This window comes from Telopea speciosissima, chromosome 1, assembly GCF_018873765.1.
Source record: "Telopea speciosissima isolate NSW1024214 ecotype Mountain lineage chromosome 1, Tspe_v1, whole genome shotgun sequence".
Taxonomy (NCBI): domain Eukaryota; kingdom Viridiplantae; phylum Streptophyta; class Magnoliopsida; order Proteales; family Proteaceae; genus Telopea; species Telopea speciosissima.
This window is the reverse complement of record NC_057916.1, coordinates 3,773,338-3,790,352: the sequence shown is the minus strand read 5'-3', so window position 1 is coordinate 3,790,352 and position 17,015 is coordinate 3,773,338. Positions and strand designations below refer to the sequence as shown.

At 37.9% G+C, this 17,015-nt stretch overlaps 2 protein-coding genes across 5 annotated transcripts in view; both read left to right on the top strand.

The window, feature by feature from the left end:
- The window catches only part of LOC122669884 (CCR4-NOT transcription complex subunit 11-like), a 41,678-nt gene extending 34,529 nt beyond the window's left edge, over positions 1-7,149 (top strand). For 3 of the 4 annotated variants that reach the window (XM_043866776.1, XM_043866767.1, XM_043866784.1), the window contains exons 12-13: positions 1,425-1,503; positions 6,893-7,149. In XM_043866776.1, coding sequence (XP_043722711.1) covers positions 1,425-1,503; positions 6,893-6,990 — 177 coding nt within the window. In that variant the 3' untranslated portion in view covers positions 6,991-7,149. The remainder of the gene's footprint in view (positions 1-1,424; positions 1,504-6,892) is intronic. The other variant, XM_043866793.1, reaches the window with a different exon arrangement.
- Positions 7,150-9,612: 2,463 nt separating this feature from the next.
- Positions 9,613-15,854, top strand: LOC122645166 (probable 6-phosphogluconolactonase 4, chloroplastic). Its single transcript, XM_043838503.1, has 3 exons — positions 9,613-10,022; positions 10,106-10,241; positions 15,232-15,854. Exons 1-3 carry the CDS (start codon positions 9,655-9,657, stop codon positions 15,697-15,699), a joined length of 972 nt encoding a protein of 323 aa, XP_043694438.1. The 5' UTR covers positions 9,613-9,654; the 3' UTR covers positions 15,700-15,854.
- Positions 15,855-17,015: the final 1,161 nt, after the last annotated feature.

Sequence of the window (17,015 nt, the reverse complement as noted above, 5' to 3'; positions counted from 1 at the left end):
AAAAAGGTGTTTATGCTGTTGGTTAAAGTTCTGCTTACTGTGCTTGGAGTTAGGAGTTCATAGTTTTCTTATTGTCAATTGTGCATTATGTTCTTCTCAACTGCAACATGCATAACACAAACTCTGTTTGAAGCACTGCATGACCCATTGGCAAAAATCCATGCCCATTGACAACATTAGCTGTGGTAGGTTGACTCAAACACGACTTGTTGCATTTGTTGGCACTTGGCAGGTTATGTTAGGTTTGGATACATTGACAGAGTCACTAAATAGGTTTTGTTCAGTTTGGCCCGAAACTGACATGGACCGAACACGACATAATCCATAGCCAGCCCTATTCCTTACCCACTCTTATTGAGAACTAAGCTCTTCAAACGTATAGGCACACTAGTTTTCCAAGTATTGAAATTTTAGACATGTGGCAAGACAGCCCTTGGCACTGAAAGCCTCTTCAACGAATAAGTTGCAATGCTGAACAAAGACAGAGAAAAGGCTCCTAACCCTCAAGCGATGATCCACCCAGCTGAAGGGATCGTCCCAAATTTGGCCCAACAGACCGACTACTACTTTAACAAGAGTGCTGACAGTTGAGAGTCTGGGTCCGAGTTTGAGTCCTCTTCCTCTTATTCTCCTTTATGCTAGTTTATTATATAGGAATGCTGTAGTTCTTTATTTACACTCAACCTTTTAGAATCTCAAGCTTTTATCAACTAAGATATACCCAAGGTTCAAAAGTTCGGTTTTGACTGGCATTTTAACCCTGGTGGAAATGACCGAAATATACTACTGAAATGGCCGAAATGGCACCGAAATATGGTCTATTTCAGTGGAAAAACCGAAACACTGAAGACCCCTCAATTTGCATGCCATTTAGTTGCGATAAGTGTTGAAACCGAAATATGCAGTTGAAATTTTGAACAATGGATATGCCTTAAAAATTATGGTATTTGTCATGTGGTAGGGGTGAACTTTAATAAAGTTCACCTTGTAGTCTGTAGGGGCATGCTTGTCTCCATAGCCCATTTGACCCACACTGGAGTGCTCATTTGGTCTATCCAACAGCTGGATAGGTAAGTTACCCTACAGATTGGCCACATGTCAAGTGTTATGGCCCATCTCAATTACTCCAAATTATTTGGTTGGAATCAGAGGGTAACTTAACTGGATTAATCCATGTCTTGAGGTGAGCATGTGTCAAGTTACCTTCTGAATTTATCCATATTCTTTGTGCTAATAATGCTGTGAGCACTATGATCTTCAGTATCCCAAAGGGAGTTTGTTTCTTTATTTTTTTCTGTTCAAATAGTTCATTCACTTTTGTGCTAGTTTACGAACTTTGACGTCTATCTCATCTAGATTTTTGTTAGTGATTCATGCCATATTGTGAATTCAATCTATTAATGTGTTCTTGTTTTATTTCTCAGGATAAGTATATGCAGAACAGACTTGTCAGACTTGTATGTGTTTTCTTACAAAGCTTAATCCGAAATAAGATAATCAACGGTGAGGACATTCTGCTAAAATGTGTTACATTCTTACTTGATGTGATTCTTTGTGTGGTCATTCCGTAAGTGGGCGTGAGTACATGCACAAATGAACGCATACATTCTTGGATGGCATTGTATGTATAAATAGATCATTTCATCCGCTTTTATTGGATATAGGATATACACATGAATATATGGGATTTATTGATAGAGGAAATGGCTGTGGCTAAAGTTGCAAAAATAAGAGCTTGAATAAAAAAAGGGTGTACCCAGTGCACGAGGCTCCCATCACTATGGGGCCTGGGGAGGGTCATAATGTACGCAGCCTTACCGCCGCTTTGCGGAGAGGCTGTTTCCAGACTCGAACCCATGACCATTAGGTCGCAATGGAGCAACCTTAGCGTTGCGCCGAGGCTCGCCCTAAAAAATAAGAGCTTGAATACCACTTGTAAATAGTCCAAGGAGCATAACAAATATAGGAACCACCGAAGGTACTAAAGAAACAAGAATAACAACTGCTAACTCATCTGCCAATATATTCCCTAAAAATCGAAAACCCCGATTCGTTCGACGAAAACCAAACGTATAATCATTTTTACTGAGAACGATGCGAATACCCATACTTATACAAACAATACGAGAAATTATGATCAAGTGGATGAAGTGGCTCTAAAACGTTCGTTCTTATTTGTTGGTCGAATTATAACGAAATAACTTCACTAATTCACTAACTTGAGCAGCGGCCTGTACTGTATTTGACCTCCTGCGAATTACATAAAGGATATTTGGTTGTTGCTATCATATGCGAGCCCTGCATGTTGACCATTTTTTTGTGAACCATTTAATTGTAAAATTCCTCTGGGGGTCTGTCTTGCCTACTTATTATGGACGATATTCTTGTATTTAGTAATTTTAGACTGAATTTGGGCAAAGAGACAATTAAATAGAAATGATAAAGCAAAAGGAAAAGGAACAGTGATAGAACTTATTGGAAATTAAAGCAATAAAATATATACACGGATACTCAACGTCAATGACATGTTACTTCCTAAGATATATGTCAAATCTAAGTTGGTAATATGAGATTCAACACATAATTGCCAATGTGAAAATATAGGATAACCAATATCAGTGAAGAACAAAAGAAGATCAAAAGAAAACAATGTTCTTTTAACTAAGCATTTGCCTAAGTTATATTTGAAAGAGGGCCCATTAGAAACTGTTAAAGTGTATATCATGTCTAATAGCTTAGTTGTTATTGTAATTAGACTTAGGTAGTTGTTTCCTTTCATTGTAATAAGTCTTGGGTCTTAAACTCTTAGTAGACTTCATTTTAAGAGTCGGTTTATTTTATATAAAGGATATAGCAGTTCACGATAGAACAATCTAGTCTATTGTGCTCTAGCTCTTCCCCCTCTATTCTTCTTCTTCATAGATTCTGGTTTGCTTTCTCCTTGGGTTCGCTACATGGTATCAGAGCTGTAACCATTTTCTGCTATGTCCTTGATATCTGTTTTGAGATTCGTTCAGGTTCTGGTTTGGGGTGTACAGCCACCTACGCACACTGTCCATTCCTCTTTGTGAAACCCTAGTTGATAAAAGAAGAAAAACTAGGCTTTCGTATACTGATGAAGATTGAAGAATTTGTATGAAGACCATACCTGAAGATTGTATCAATTGCTACCCTGCTGCTATTTTTGTGAAGCTGCTATCGATTGATGGTGTCGTTTCTTCTCCATCCCTTATTATCACTCTGATATTTCATTGACCTTGCTGTTGGTGGGTAAAACTGATCTGAGAAAGAATGGGTCTATCCCCCTAACATTAAACCTGTTTGGTCTGAAACTTTGGGCATAGGTTATCACCCACTTTACGGTTTGGACCCCTAGATCACATCAGTTTTGGGGTGCAATTTTTTTAAGATTGGTACTTACATTGAGTGATGTTGGCTGTTGTTATTATTGGAGATTATTTACTCAGACTTGTTTTAATTTGGCCTATCGGGTAGTTTTAAGTGCAATTGATCTTCCGTGATGCTGGTTATTGCTGTCAAATGATTGTGGATTAGTCTTTATTGCATCCTCTGCATTATTTGTCCACGTGTACTGCTACACGTGAAAGCAGTTCGGAAGAGTGATTTGATTCAGATTGAGGAACTAAAAGAGCCAGGAGGAGACCTAAAATGACCTTAGGAGAAGTGGTGAGGAAAGACATGCATAGCTTTTAGGCCTTGTATCAAGTATGACCTCGAATGGAGCTGATTGGAGGGCAAGGATCCATGTAATTGGGATAAGTCTGCGTTGTTGTTATTGTTTGTACAGCTACACGCGACGGGAGATTGGATTTATTATTTACTTGTGTCATCAGCAAAGTGTCGTCTACTTATTTTGTAGGCTATTATTATTTATTTGTATCATTTGTTTGTGCCTTCAGCAACAATATTTTCTAATGAAGATATTTATACTCTACAAGACTCATATGTGGTTCCCAGCAACCTTATGCTGGTACTTGTGGTTTGCAGCAACCTATGTTGTACTTTTATCAGTGGTTCGTAGTAACATATACTGCACTTTTATCAGCGGTTTGCAACAGCCTATGCTGTACTTTGACCAGTGGTTTGCAGCGATCTTTTCTGCACTTTTATATGTCTTCTTTGTGAAGATTACTACTTGCCTTCCTTGAGAAGGGCTTATGATGTTGCTATTGCTGCTATGATATTTTTTATTATAGTTGGTATTCTCTACTGCTTATTTTGTTTGTTGCTGACTGGATTTATTTGATACGAAATTTTTCTTTACTACTGTTGCTGATGATTGGTGTGCTTGAGTTGATATTACTACCAGAATGGAGTTCTCTGTGCTCACTAACGTCTAAAACTGCTATATATGTTCAATACCGGTTCGATTGTTAATATCTGTTCTTGTTGTTCTAAGCTGGATCCTTTAATATATATACTCTAGCTTGAGAAGGATGTTTAAAGTGTATCATGGGGTTGTGTTTCATGAACAGTGTACCGTGGGATCATGTCTAATAGCGTAGTTGTTATTTCTCTTTCCTATTGTAAGTAGACTTATTTGTCTTAGGTTGTTGTTTCCTTTCCTTTCATTGTAATAAGTCTTTGGCTCTTAGTTGACTTCCTACTAAGAGTCAATTCTATTTTTATATAAAAGGATATTAGGGCTGCAAGTTTGGCCTTGTCGGCCCGAACCCGCCCTGAGCCCGAATAGGGCCTGGGCTAAGATTTCTGGCCCTGAGGGCAGGCTAGGGTCAGAAATTCCTGGCCCTGAGTCAAGGTCGGGTCGGGTTAGGGTTGAGACCTCAGGTCAGCCCGACCCTGATTTTGACCCTGATTTTGGCCCTGAAGAAATTTCTTTATCTATTAAAAAATAGAAGCTATTATTCATATAAACAAGTGCTTAGTGCACTTGGTAGTTTGTGTTGTGTAGAAACCAATTGCTACCAAAAGGTCTTGGGTTCAAGCCTCTCCTCTCTCACATCTTACATAGTCTTGTTATTTTAATTTAATTATTGCAGGGCCAGGGCCAGGGCCAATCAGGGCGGGCTTGGACTGGGCTTGGCCCGTTAGGGTCAAGGTTAGGGTCAAGGTATTTAGGCCCTGAGTCAGGGTCAGGGCGGGCCTGGGCCCAGCTAAGGGGACTCAGGGTTGGGCTAGGGTTTTAAAAAGCCCGGCCCAACCCGACCCTGTTGCAGCCCTAAAGGATATAGTAATTCGTGTTCTATTTTTATATAAAAGGATACAGTAGTTCGTGGTAGAGCAATCTAGTCTATCGTGTTCTAGCTTTTCCCCTCTCTCAGTTTCTCCTCTCTTATTCTTCTTCATAGATTGTGGTTTGCTTTCTCCTTGGTATTGCTACAGAACCGTTCAAAAATATTCTAGTGGATCCATCCTCCTGAGATCTGATCATAGTTGTCACGACGTCTAGGCAACCCAAGGTGTTGGAGGGGGCCTCTAGACGCAAGGTGACACGAAAGAGCCCACCTAGGCGACCAAGGTGCCTGGACGCCTAGGCGACGGCTTGACAACTATGTCTGATACAGTATGGTGAGGGACTCTCAGTGTTGGGAAATGGACCCTGTTACATCTTGGGCTCAAGAGACAGGATGGCAACAATATGATGCAAAGCTGACAATAAAATTGAGTATCAGCATTTTAGTTATTCTATGTGAACTTGGTTGGCCTTTCCCGAGTGCAGTGGAAGTTGTGAAGAGTTGGGGTTCAGCCCCATCTATATCCTCCTGTTCTTCTGTCCATTCCTTAGTCAGTGAACCAAATTTATTTCTTTTATGGTTCTCTCATTTTTTTTGGGTGCTCATCTATCAGTGTAATATAGCAAAGAGCTATAAATCAGTGTCATTTGTCCTCAGAACACAATTAAATAAGAAATAGAGATAAATGTTAGGAGATTCAGTTTATCACTATACCGAAATTACCTGTCATAACGCTTAAGGTCCAAGCCATAAGGACCTGATGCATGCCCAGGAGGGTCTCTTGTTTTTTAGTTCCGAGACAGAAATCCCCTGTGATTTTCAGGCTATTTATTTCTCATTCAGTCCGTGGAAATGGATCAATCATCAAGACATCAACCTACCTTTCCTGTTTTTCATTTATTATAGAAACCTGGATAAGCTGCTGAAAGGCTGACAGTAAAAGTGAAGAGAAATAAGACTACGGATACACCAAAGCATGATTCCTTGTCATTCTCTTCTTCCCTAAGGCATACCCCCGAAAACTCTAATTTCTTTGTGGGGCACGGAATGACTGTGGACTCAGGCTATTGCCCTAATCTTATTAATATGAACAGTGGTGTTGGTTTGGAAAAGGCCACTGGATCAAAACCCTCTAATTAAGAGAAGTATGATCATGGGAGAAAATTGATGGAAGTTGAAGTTGAAGCCTAAACCTTTTGAATGGTTGTTTCATGCTTAATTCCCTTTCTGAAACTAAATATTTGCAATTTCAACCAAAGCAGTTCAATTTTTACAGTCAAGGTAGAATCCATTTTTCGTCCTTCCATAATCTTTGAAACTCAAAATGGCATTTTTTGTCATTCCAACTCTCCAAATTGCTTATAATACCACTCGATGCTTTGTATCAATACATTTGCATAGAAATTCATTGTACACAAGTGATGCAGTAAATTTGTTTTTTGTTTTAAGTTTTGATGTACCTGTATGGTAGATGTTTATGTGCCTATGCATACATGGACATGTATACTTATTTAGATTTATTGGTAAAGGTTTTTTATTTTGAATTGTAAGGGCGGGTAAATTGTGAGTTATATACTTTATTGTTTATATTCCATATGGTTAGATGTGAATGAATGAATCCCTTGTGTTTATGTATGTTTCTGATGGTTTCTATGGTTATGGTCATGGTATTGCAGTTCAAGATCTGTTCATTGAGGTCCAGGCCTTTTGTATTGAGTTCTCAAGGATTAGGGAAGCAGCGGGGTTGTTCAGGCTCCTGAAAACCTTGGAATGAAAAATCTCAAATTTATTTTGTTTTGGTTTTTGGTATCAAAGTCAATTTCCCCTCTCTTTCCTAGTTCTTCTCTGCTTCATATTTAAAGGCATTTTGGATGTCCATCACCAATCTCTCCTGTGGTTGACAAACTGATAATCTATACAGAGATGGCATGATGGGAGGACAAAATAGTTTAATCTTGTGATAGGTAACACTGGGTCGTGATCATGAATTTTAATCTCAGGATTGGGGGTTGAAATGTTGAACCGGTCCCTGCTGATGCCAATCTCGGTCCTTGCCAATTTCGATCTGATCTTGCTGATTCTAATTCAATCCAGATCGGCCAGAGAATCAGTCCTTTAGATATGAAAATCCAGCGATCTGGTCCCAAAACCCCTAAAATCGATCGCTCTGGAATGTCTAGAATTGGGACTGTTCACCAGTGATCCAAATCGATGAATCTGGTCTTGATTTTTGAAACATTGGTCTGTGTTACAATAGGTAGCTACATCTCTGTACTGAAACTAGGGTTTTAGGGATTTTTTTGGCTGATTTTTATCGTCAGGTCAATTTCGGATTTTTATACCTTGATACTGTGTTTTCTCACCGGAACGATTCAGCAATTACATCCACTGTTTGCTTAAAACATATTGAGAACGAAGGTAAAATTATATCATTTTTTATAGATGAGAGTTCTAGGGATTTTGAAAAATAATGGCCATTCATGGTTTCCTCGTTCGATTCGGTAAAGAGTACTGGTATGTTATTTGATTGTGTCATTATTTTCTAAATAACATAGATAAGGATTCTATTGGAGAACTGTGATTTAGTGTTTACAGAATCCATATCAAATTGAATTGTTTGACCTGGATCATAATCTGTTAGGATTGATGATCCTGATTCTCATCTAGAACGGCCTCATGTGGAGTGGCCAATCCGGTCTGATCAGATCTGGATCGGCCAATTCACCAATGTCAACAAATGCATGATTGCTATGTGTTGTCTAGCCATTGCGGGAATTACACAATGCAAGTGTTCTGTTGGGAGTAACAATGGATTTTGGCCTAACATCTTTTATAGACCCCAGATCATCAAGCCCAGCATCAGCTAAGGGTGTCAAAATGTAGACCAGACCAAGTAACCGAACCAGAACCTTCCTGGTAAAACCAAAACCGATTGACCAAATATCTATTTTGTCTGGTTTCATTCTGAGCTTTAAGGGGGGAGGGGGGAAATGCGGATTTCTGTTAAAACCGAATACTGAACCAAATATATTGCTTATATTTCACTCTATTTTGGGACTTCACTATGGACTGATCAAGAACCAATTTCTGAAACTGTTTTAAGGATCAGACTAGACCTACCAAATGAAATTTTCAATTCATTGATCTCAAGTAGGATTGATTGGATCATTGGCTTGGTATTAGCCCTGGTAGGATGGTTATACATAGAATACAACAGGATCAAAATTGACCTAAACCAACTAGTTGATTCCCCTAGCATCAACATTTATTGAAAGTTGCAATGTATATATGGCTGTGTTCTCTCTACTTCTCTTTGGATATCACCAAGATTTGACCAAATTTCACTTTTGGAGTACATGTTTGGGTTTTACATCTTTAGAGTTTGAGGGAGGCCTCAATTTGAGCAATTTCTTAGCCCTCGTATTAGTTTCAAGGGAAAAGGTTCTCTAAGCTGCCAGGGTAGAATACGTTAGTATTTCTATGTGCATCTCTTTCCTCACAGAAAATGATCTCGCTGTCCTCCTATAAATGATACTATTTTGTCACACTTCATTGTGCTCCCTATGCCATTAAGAAAATGGAATGATTTGGGTGCATCCCAAGGCTAATAAAGTTATAACAAAGTTGTAAATAATTAAGTAATGGTTTTACTTCGAAACCCCAAGATGTCAATACAAATTTTTTTTTTTTGGTAAAGTGTCACTCTCAATACATTTGAAACCTTACATTCTGACCCTAGTTTTATTTTCAAAAGTTAGTTAGTGTGTTGCAATATTTAATATATTGGTAAAAAGGGGGTTTTCAGAAAATTGAAAATTTTTAAAATTAACATTTAATACAGTTCCTATGTGAATTGATAAATTTACTTTCATTAAAAAAAAAAAACCTGCACTAAATACTTTTGAAAATAAAAAAAAGAGCAATTAGGCAACCCAAAGTCAAATTCTAAGATGATATCACCATGGATGGTGAAGGAAAACTTAATCCTTTTGACCAAAGACTTCCTCGATGATGAAGGGATAGAAATGGTTTTCTACATGGCAATAAGTAATGGCAGCAAAATTTTGATTTTTGAGTGAGGAAAAGGCATTGAGGGTGAAAATTGGTGAAACGGTTAAGTTGCTCGGATTCATCATTCAAGTCTCTGAAAATAGCCTTTTTGCAAAGCAGGGGTAAGACAGACTGCGTATATTAAGCCCAGACCTCGCAGTTGCAGGAACAAGTAAAAAAGAATTATAAACCCAATAATACCCACCATCTCAATATAAAATTACCCAAATTACCCTAGAGGCCTAGAATTCGAAGCGACCAGAGAATATGTCAAGTCGCCAACTCTCTGAATTTAAAAAAACCAAGAATACAAGAGTAATAACCGACCGAGGCGATAACTGGAAGACTGAAGACACCAGAGAGGGCGGCTATATAAAGGTTCCCATGTATGGAGTCCATGAACTCATCTTCTCTTCGTGTATTTTCCACTCCTTTTTCACGCTTTCGTCGACCAACTCTTAACCTTCTCTCAGTCCCAAGGTTGGTTCCAGCAAGAACTTTTCCTTGCTCGTTCAGATCGAACACCGTTTCCTCGACGACCTCAAATCCCAACCCTTTCAATACAAAGGTACACTCATCTGTCAAGGCGGAAATGGCGATAGCCAAAGGTAAACCGGAGGTGCAGGTCTTTGATACAGAGGAAGATCTCTCAGTCTCTCTCGCTAAATATACCTCAGATTTATCAAAGAAATTCGTGAGAGAGAGAGGGGCTTTCACTGTGGTTGTATCCGGGGGTTCTCTCATCAAAAGTATTAGGTGAGGAAATTAAAAAGTTGACTCTGCATTTTGTTATGTTCTGTTTATTTTTTTTTAAATACTTTTTGAACATGGGATTCCAGGAAATTAACTGAACCTCCTTATGTTGATTCGATCGATTGGGCGAAGTGGCATTTTTTCTGGGTGGATGAGAGGGTTGTTCCCAAGGATCATTCTGACAGTAATTACAAACTCGCTTATAATGAATTTCTGTCCAAGGTATGGGTGCTTCATTACTTAATCAAATTTTCCATGTTTGTAGCTGACACTTTTGCTTTCTGAAACAATGGTAAGGATAAACGAATTTCTAGACCTTGGTTGGAACTAATACAGAGAGAATTAGATTTATGTCTTTTATTGCAATTTTAACTTTGAATAATGAAAATTTGTGGTTTTGACATAGAGAATCTAAAAAGGGGCCTGACTATTTAACATGGTATTGTGATTCTGGATGAGCTCGTTTTGTATCCTGGACTCCCTGTTGATCTTTCATGTACGTTTGTGAAAGACGCATAGAGATATAAAATGCTACAACCTTTTAGGTTCATGTCTTATAAGCACTCTGTTTCCTTTCCCAATTACCTCAAACTAAGCGCTGTGGCTTTTCGCCGTTACTGCCACCCAAGTGAATTTTTGGTCTTTGGCTTGTTCTTTGAATGCCATAAACTCGTACCATATCCATTATTCCAGCTGGGGCTACATTTACTTTAAATTTTTATGATGAATGTAATGTTTTTCTTTTTCTTTTAAAATATTCTCAAGTTTTAATGTGTTGCTTTCTCAACAACTTCTATTTGTTTTTGCTTAAAGACCCCAGATGTGATTTCTTATGTTTATCTACTTCTCTTCCCCACCCCATTTCTTAGAATTCTCCTTATTTATTTAGCTTTTCTTTGCAAATCTGATATTTGACCGAATATTTGTTACCATCCTATATCAAAGTTTTTGTTCTGATCTTCTATTCTTGCCACTCATTTATCTCAACATCTGATCTCAGTGACAGATTCTGCATATCAATTTTTTTGCTTTCTTTCTCTATTGGTTACTTAGCATTCTATTCCATAAAGAATTGCTGGTATTATAGCCATGGTCCGTCCAGTCAATCACACAGAATGCCAGCACTCTGAAGTACCTTAGCTTTCTTCTTTATCTATGTTGCTGCACTTCTATGAGTATTGTCTGCAACACCATATCCATGTTTCCACTTTATGGGTAATTAAACCAAGATTTATAAAATGTTATCTTTGGACTTCTCATGTTTTTCACTCTTAACTACAATCACCTTTCATGTATATATTTAAAAGGAGAAGGGGGGGGGGGGAGAAGAAAAAGAGACGGCTACCTTTTGAAACCCCCCAGTGCCAGACTAGGCCTTTTATGGTTTCATTAATCATAACCATATTATAGCAAAATACACCAAAGTATCCCCACCCATCTTAACTAACTCATCAATTACTAATGCATGAAGTTAATTCATGTAAGTTGATTTATCTACTTGGGACTCCTATTTCTTTCATTACTGTGTTGATACAAGAACCTTAGAAAACCAGTAGAGAACAAACAAGAGTGACAGAGAAGAGAGGAAGAAGAAGATAGGAGTCGATGGAGAAGAAAGGGCTGGACGATAGATAATAAATACTGTCGTACCACCACTGCTGTTTATATTTATATAAACCCAAAAACAGAATTACAATATAAATTGGACTCTTAGCTATCTAAGCCTAAGACCAAACCATAATAGGAAACTGAAATCAAGCCTAATTGCAATAAGAAAAGGAAACTAACAAACTTAGCTAGAAACATAATCCTATGGTGCTCAGGTCCATGGACACCCATGGACCTCCAACCGAGACTACACTCTAACATTACCTTCCAGATAATTGCTGTGGATGCTCTCACGAGCTTTCTAAATTCAATAGGAGCACATAAATTGAGTCAGATGGGGTGTCTGGTAGAACTCTATAAACTTATGGTGCTAGCAAACATACTTGTTCAAAGTGAAGAGGTAGGTATAGCATTCCCCAAAAGAAAATATACCAAAGGGGAAAAATTTGCATCAAGCGTTAATTACACATCATCACCACATGGTGCATCAAGCTTTGCCCATGCTATCTCCATATGATATTAAATGACTCATCTCATAAGTAAGAAACCTGAAAAAGGGGGAAGGGGGAAGGGGGGGGGGGGGGAGGAGTATAAACTTTGCTAAAAATGTACAAAGAGCAGGACTTCTGTAAATCTATAGGACATGCAACCTAAAATCCAACCAAAGAAAACTTTTTAGAGTCTTAACTCCATCAAAACCCCAATAGCCCACCCCCACCCCCAAAGAAAAAAAGAACTAGCCTAACTTTACACCAAAACACTAAACTCTGCAATAAAAACACAGATATGAAGTTCTTCACCAAATCTGCAAAATCACAATGAAAATCTCGACAATCCTCTGCAGGTTTGACCACCTCAATTCCCCAATCCAAAAAACAGCCTTTAATCTCTATCTGGTTGGAAGTGGAGTGACAGGAAGGGAAATGAAATTCAAACAAAATTAACATGGAAATTTCTCTTCATTGCCAACAATGATTCTGTAACGAATTCTATACCCAAAGAAAAAAAATGTGTCTAGCTAACTCATAAATTTCCTAAATCTACTAATAAAGTTTTACTTCACTTTTCAACTGAATTCCTTGAATTTGAACAGGAAAATAAGGAATTCACATGAAAAATTCAATTATCATATTTGGTAAGATTGTAAGTTAGTTACACAATTGTGACTACACAAGTTTTTCATTTTCTTTTAAATTAATTTCACTTCCAGTCATTTCTGGAGTAGCTCAAAACATGAAAGATGTATATATCTTCGAATCCTCTTTCAAATGGTGCAAGTCTCAAGTCATTCCGACATCGGATGAGGGCGATACAACTATTTTCCCGATGACACACAGAAGATGGCCAACTGGGTGGTTCAACCAAGGACGAATTTTGAGTGCAGGTTTCTTACTATTTAATGATCAATTAGGCTTTAGTCCCTAACTCTTCGTAGTGCACAAAGAGAGAAACGTGAGGAGAGAGCTGCCTCAAAGAGAGAAGAGGAGGAGGAGGAGAGAGAGATTCAAGAGTCATAGGAAGCAAATGGGAAGGTAATGCAATGTTAATCCTGGACTAAGGGATTCCAGTGGAACATTAGCTTGCAACAGGATCACAGGTATAGGAATAAGGACCAGATTAATAGAAAATTGAATCACTCAATCAAAACAAATTTGTTGTGCATTAAATTCTGGTAGATTGTACTAATCTGGCAGTATAAAAGATGATCTAAATCCGACGGACAGATTCAGTGATGTAAAGTAATCCTACTTGGAGTACGACTGTTGGAAAGCTGCAGAATTCGATGGGAAAGTCTATGGGGTTTCATATCAGATTCTAGCGATGTGATAACAATCAGATAACAATCAACTAGACTATTAGAGACCCGAAACTAGGGATAAAAACCTGGTTTTGGAAATCAGAATTGAAGAACTTTAGTAAGAGAAGGATTTCTGAAATCAATGGATAATGCAGGTATGAACAGACAAGGAACCATAATAAGATTCAGCAATAGCAGTAGATAGCAATATGAAACTAGGTCTAGAAAATCAGTTGAAAAAACTGAGATCTTGAAGATAGTATAGTAGCAGTAGGATTTCTAGTTTCGGTTGGAAAGATCAGATTTTGAAAACAGAACTGAGAACTTGAAACTGAAATTCAGAATAGCAAACAGAAGAAGAATAGAGGATAATTTAAAAAATTAACCTTTGTAAACTATGTAGAAGAAGAAGAAAGCAGGTTTAGGATACCAATCCCGTATGCCAAGCTCAACAGCTCCAAAACTCTTGAAAAAAAACTCATTTTCTGTACTCAAATCATCTCCAATTGATGGGGGATGTATATTATATGTAAAGACTCTAAATTCCTAAATTGACTCACTAAAAGACTCCTAATCACTCTCTTATATTGCCTTGAAGTAAATAGAGATTTTAAACATAACTTAAAGCTATTAAGCATCCTAATCTAACTCATATATTTAACTTATAAGCCTGATTTGGATGTTGTTTGGTTTGATTTTTGCACCTTATTTCAGTGAAATAGAAATCAAATTTCACTGAAATTCTGAAATAGGTGAGAAGCTCTTTCGATTTCGAAATTGAAATTGCATTCACTTCTTGCTCTTTAATGAGAACATGGTTAATTTGACGGGCAAAACAGTAATTTCATGTTAAAAATCAGACGCTGCCCTTCTTCTCCTGATGGTCATACCACCACTACGACCACCACCACCACCATCCCGCCGTCACAACACCCCACCACCATCATCACCACCGCCGCCACCACCACCACCCTCTCCCAAAGAAATATAGAGAATCTATTCTCAGAAATTGAACTATCAAATGGATTTCTTATTCTTGAAATATTTCAGATTGATGCAACCAGACAATTTCAATTTCTTGACCAAAAAAAAAAAAAAAATTTCTTGACCAAAAATCTATTTGTTGACTATTTCATGAAAATCAATTTGAAATTGAAATAGAAATCACACCAAATCAGGCCTTAATTACTAGTTTCGTGTACTAACTTACTCCCACTTTATGGGCTTATAAATAAAGCCCATTACAATAAAACCCAAGAAAATAAAAGGTTCAACCTATAATAACTATGTAAAGCTTGTTTTCATCTTATTGGACTGCCACCTGCCCCTTGTGGCTCTTCTGGACTTGAGTCTAGGCCTCCATATGGGATTACTGTCTAATGCAACTGCATTAGAATGAGCATATGCAAAATACATATATCGCTGCCAAAGAGGCTGTGGAAAAAGGGTATCCTTGACAGCTGTAATAAAATACACATGCTACTCATTACAAATAGGGCTAGTCCCCAAAATAAAGTACACATGCTACTCACTATAAATGGGGCAAGTCCCCAAAACCCCCTAAATTTTGTGCAGTTTGCTTCCCAAAGAATGAGCAAATTTCCCTCTCAGCTTTCAAGGCCACCATATAGGCAAACTGAAGGTTCCATAATTTATCAGAGGTCCAGTTGTTTCTGTCTTCCGTAGCATGTGCTAAGAAAAGGGTGCTGGATTGAGATACAGTTCTTTTTTGAACAATTCAATTTTATGTTCTTTATCTCGTTTATGTATGAATATACATTATTGATTTTAATGTTTACATGGCAGGTTCCTATTCCTCCTGGTCACGTCTATGCTATCAACGATGCACTCTCTGCTGAGGGGGCTGCTGATGATTATGAAACTTGTCTTAACCAATTGGTAAAGAACAAGGTAGTTGATTTGTCAGCAGCTACTGGGTTTCCTAAATTTGATCTCATGCTATTAGGAATGGGCCCAGATGGGCATGTGGCTTCTTTATTCCCTGGGCATCCTCTCTTAAGTGAGAACAAGCGATGGGTTACCTTCATTAAGGGCTCACCAAAACCACCACCAGAGAGGATAACTTTCACTTTTCCAGTGATCAATTCATCTTCCTATATAGCACTTGTGGTGGCTGGAGCTGGTAAAGCTGGTCCAGTTCATAGAGCGCTTGGTGATGATAGCCAAAGTTCTGATGTACTGCCTGTTCAAATGGTTTCACCTGAAGGGGAGTTAACTTGGTTTCTGGACAAGGAGGCAGCTTCAAAGCTGTAGGATTATGCATACCTGTGATTTTGTGTGTTTGGTGAGATCCATACAATGAGTTCTATGATATCTTTAGGGAAATGGGTTGTTTAATAAGAGATTGTATTTACAGGTTAAGCAATTTCTTGTAATACCAATGGCAGCAAGTGACTACGGAGGTCCTCTCTCATTTATGATGTTAATGAAGAAAGATTAGAATGGACTAAAATTCATTATGCATTTACTTAGTTAAGAAATCCCCTTGGGTCCCTGCAGTTCTTAAAGCTCACTTGTGGTTACATATAAATTTTTGAGTTTATAATGTTTTCTGTTTGAAAATTCATTCTGAACTTTCTAGGTTGCTTTCTTCATGAATGTCACCTGTTATTGCTTTGTTTCTCACGGTGGATGTGAGCTGTATCATACTTGTTAACTATTAATTTGCACTTAGTAACAATTGTTTCAGAAGTAAGGCTCCAAGCAGAGGTAAGATATACTATTTAGCCGTGTTTTGCTTTCTTCCCATTGTCATCTAAGATGTATTGGCGTGCCTTCATCTTCCAGAGGGTTGTTTACTGTTCTGTCTGTTGAATACCAGGGATGCATCTGTCACCTGGTAAAAGAATATGGACATAGGTTTGCAATGGTGTTGAGTTTGGCAACTCTGCTTTGACAATTATGAGGGGTTATATTGAAAACAAAGTGTAGCTGTCTAACATGGCCTCAGAGACGGGGTATTTGATATCGCAGAATCTAGGAAAATGAAGGTATTTGCTTTCCTTAAACCGAAGTAATACACACACACAGGTAAAGTTTGGTCCCCAAAAAAAAGAAAGGAGAAAGCAAAGTTTGATCCCCATTCAGGTAAGCCATGGGTGTATGTGTAAACTGAAACTGATGGACATGGTAGCTGTTAATCTTTTCAGCCTGAAATTTTGTAATGTTTGAGTTCTGTTAATTGTGTTGTATACTTCTACCGGTTATAACATAGATATTTGATTCCTTTGTAGATTTTTTCTAGCCGTTTCCCTTGTTTTTTTGTTTTAGAGGGTTATGAGGTGCTCTGATTATGCAATTAAAATTGTTACTGGGCAAATAAAGATGCTCCTTTGAGAGTACTACCCTTATAAGGGTCAAATTGCTTCATTTTAATGGTAATTGCATAAGCCAATGGGAGACATAGTTGTTTACAGCGTTTACAACCATGATGGGAAGGGAACATATTTTGTGGATTGATGATGATGATCTGCCATGGCTTGCCTTTTGAATGTTGATAGAAATTTGTGAATTATCGGTCGGTGTGGTGGTATTAAATTCTAAGATAAACTAAAGCCTTCTAAAACTAA

Bases quoted from the DNA above. Each gene is read 5' to 3' on its own strand.
- LOC122645166 (XM_043838503.1), top strand. From the start codon at position 9,655: ATGGAGTCCATGAACTCATCTTCTCTTCGTGTATTTTCCACTCCTTTT. The intron at 10,023-10,105 runs GTGAGGAAATTA...ATGGGATTCCAG, and splicing joins TCTCTCATCAAAAGTATTAG to GAAATTAACTGAACCTCCTT. The intron at 10,242-15,231 runs GTATGGGTGCTT...TTTACATGGCAG, and splicing joins ATAATGAATTTCTGTCCAAG to GTTCCTATTCCTCCTGGTCA.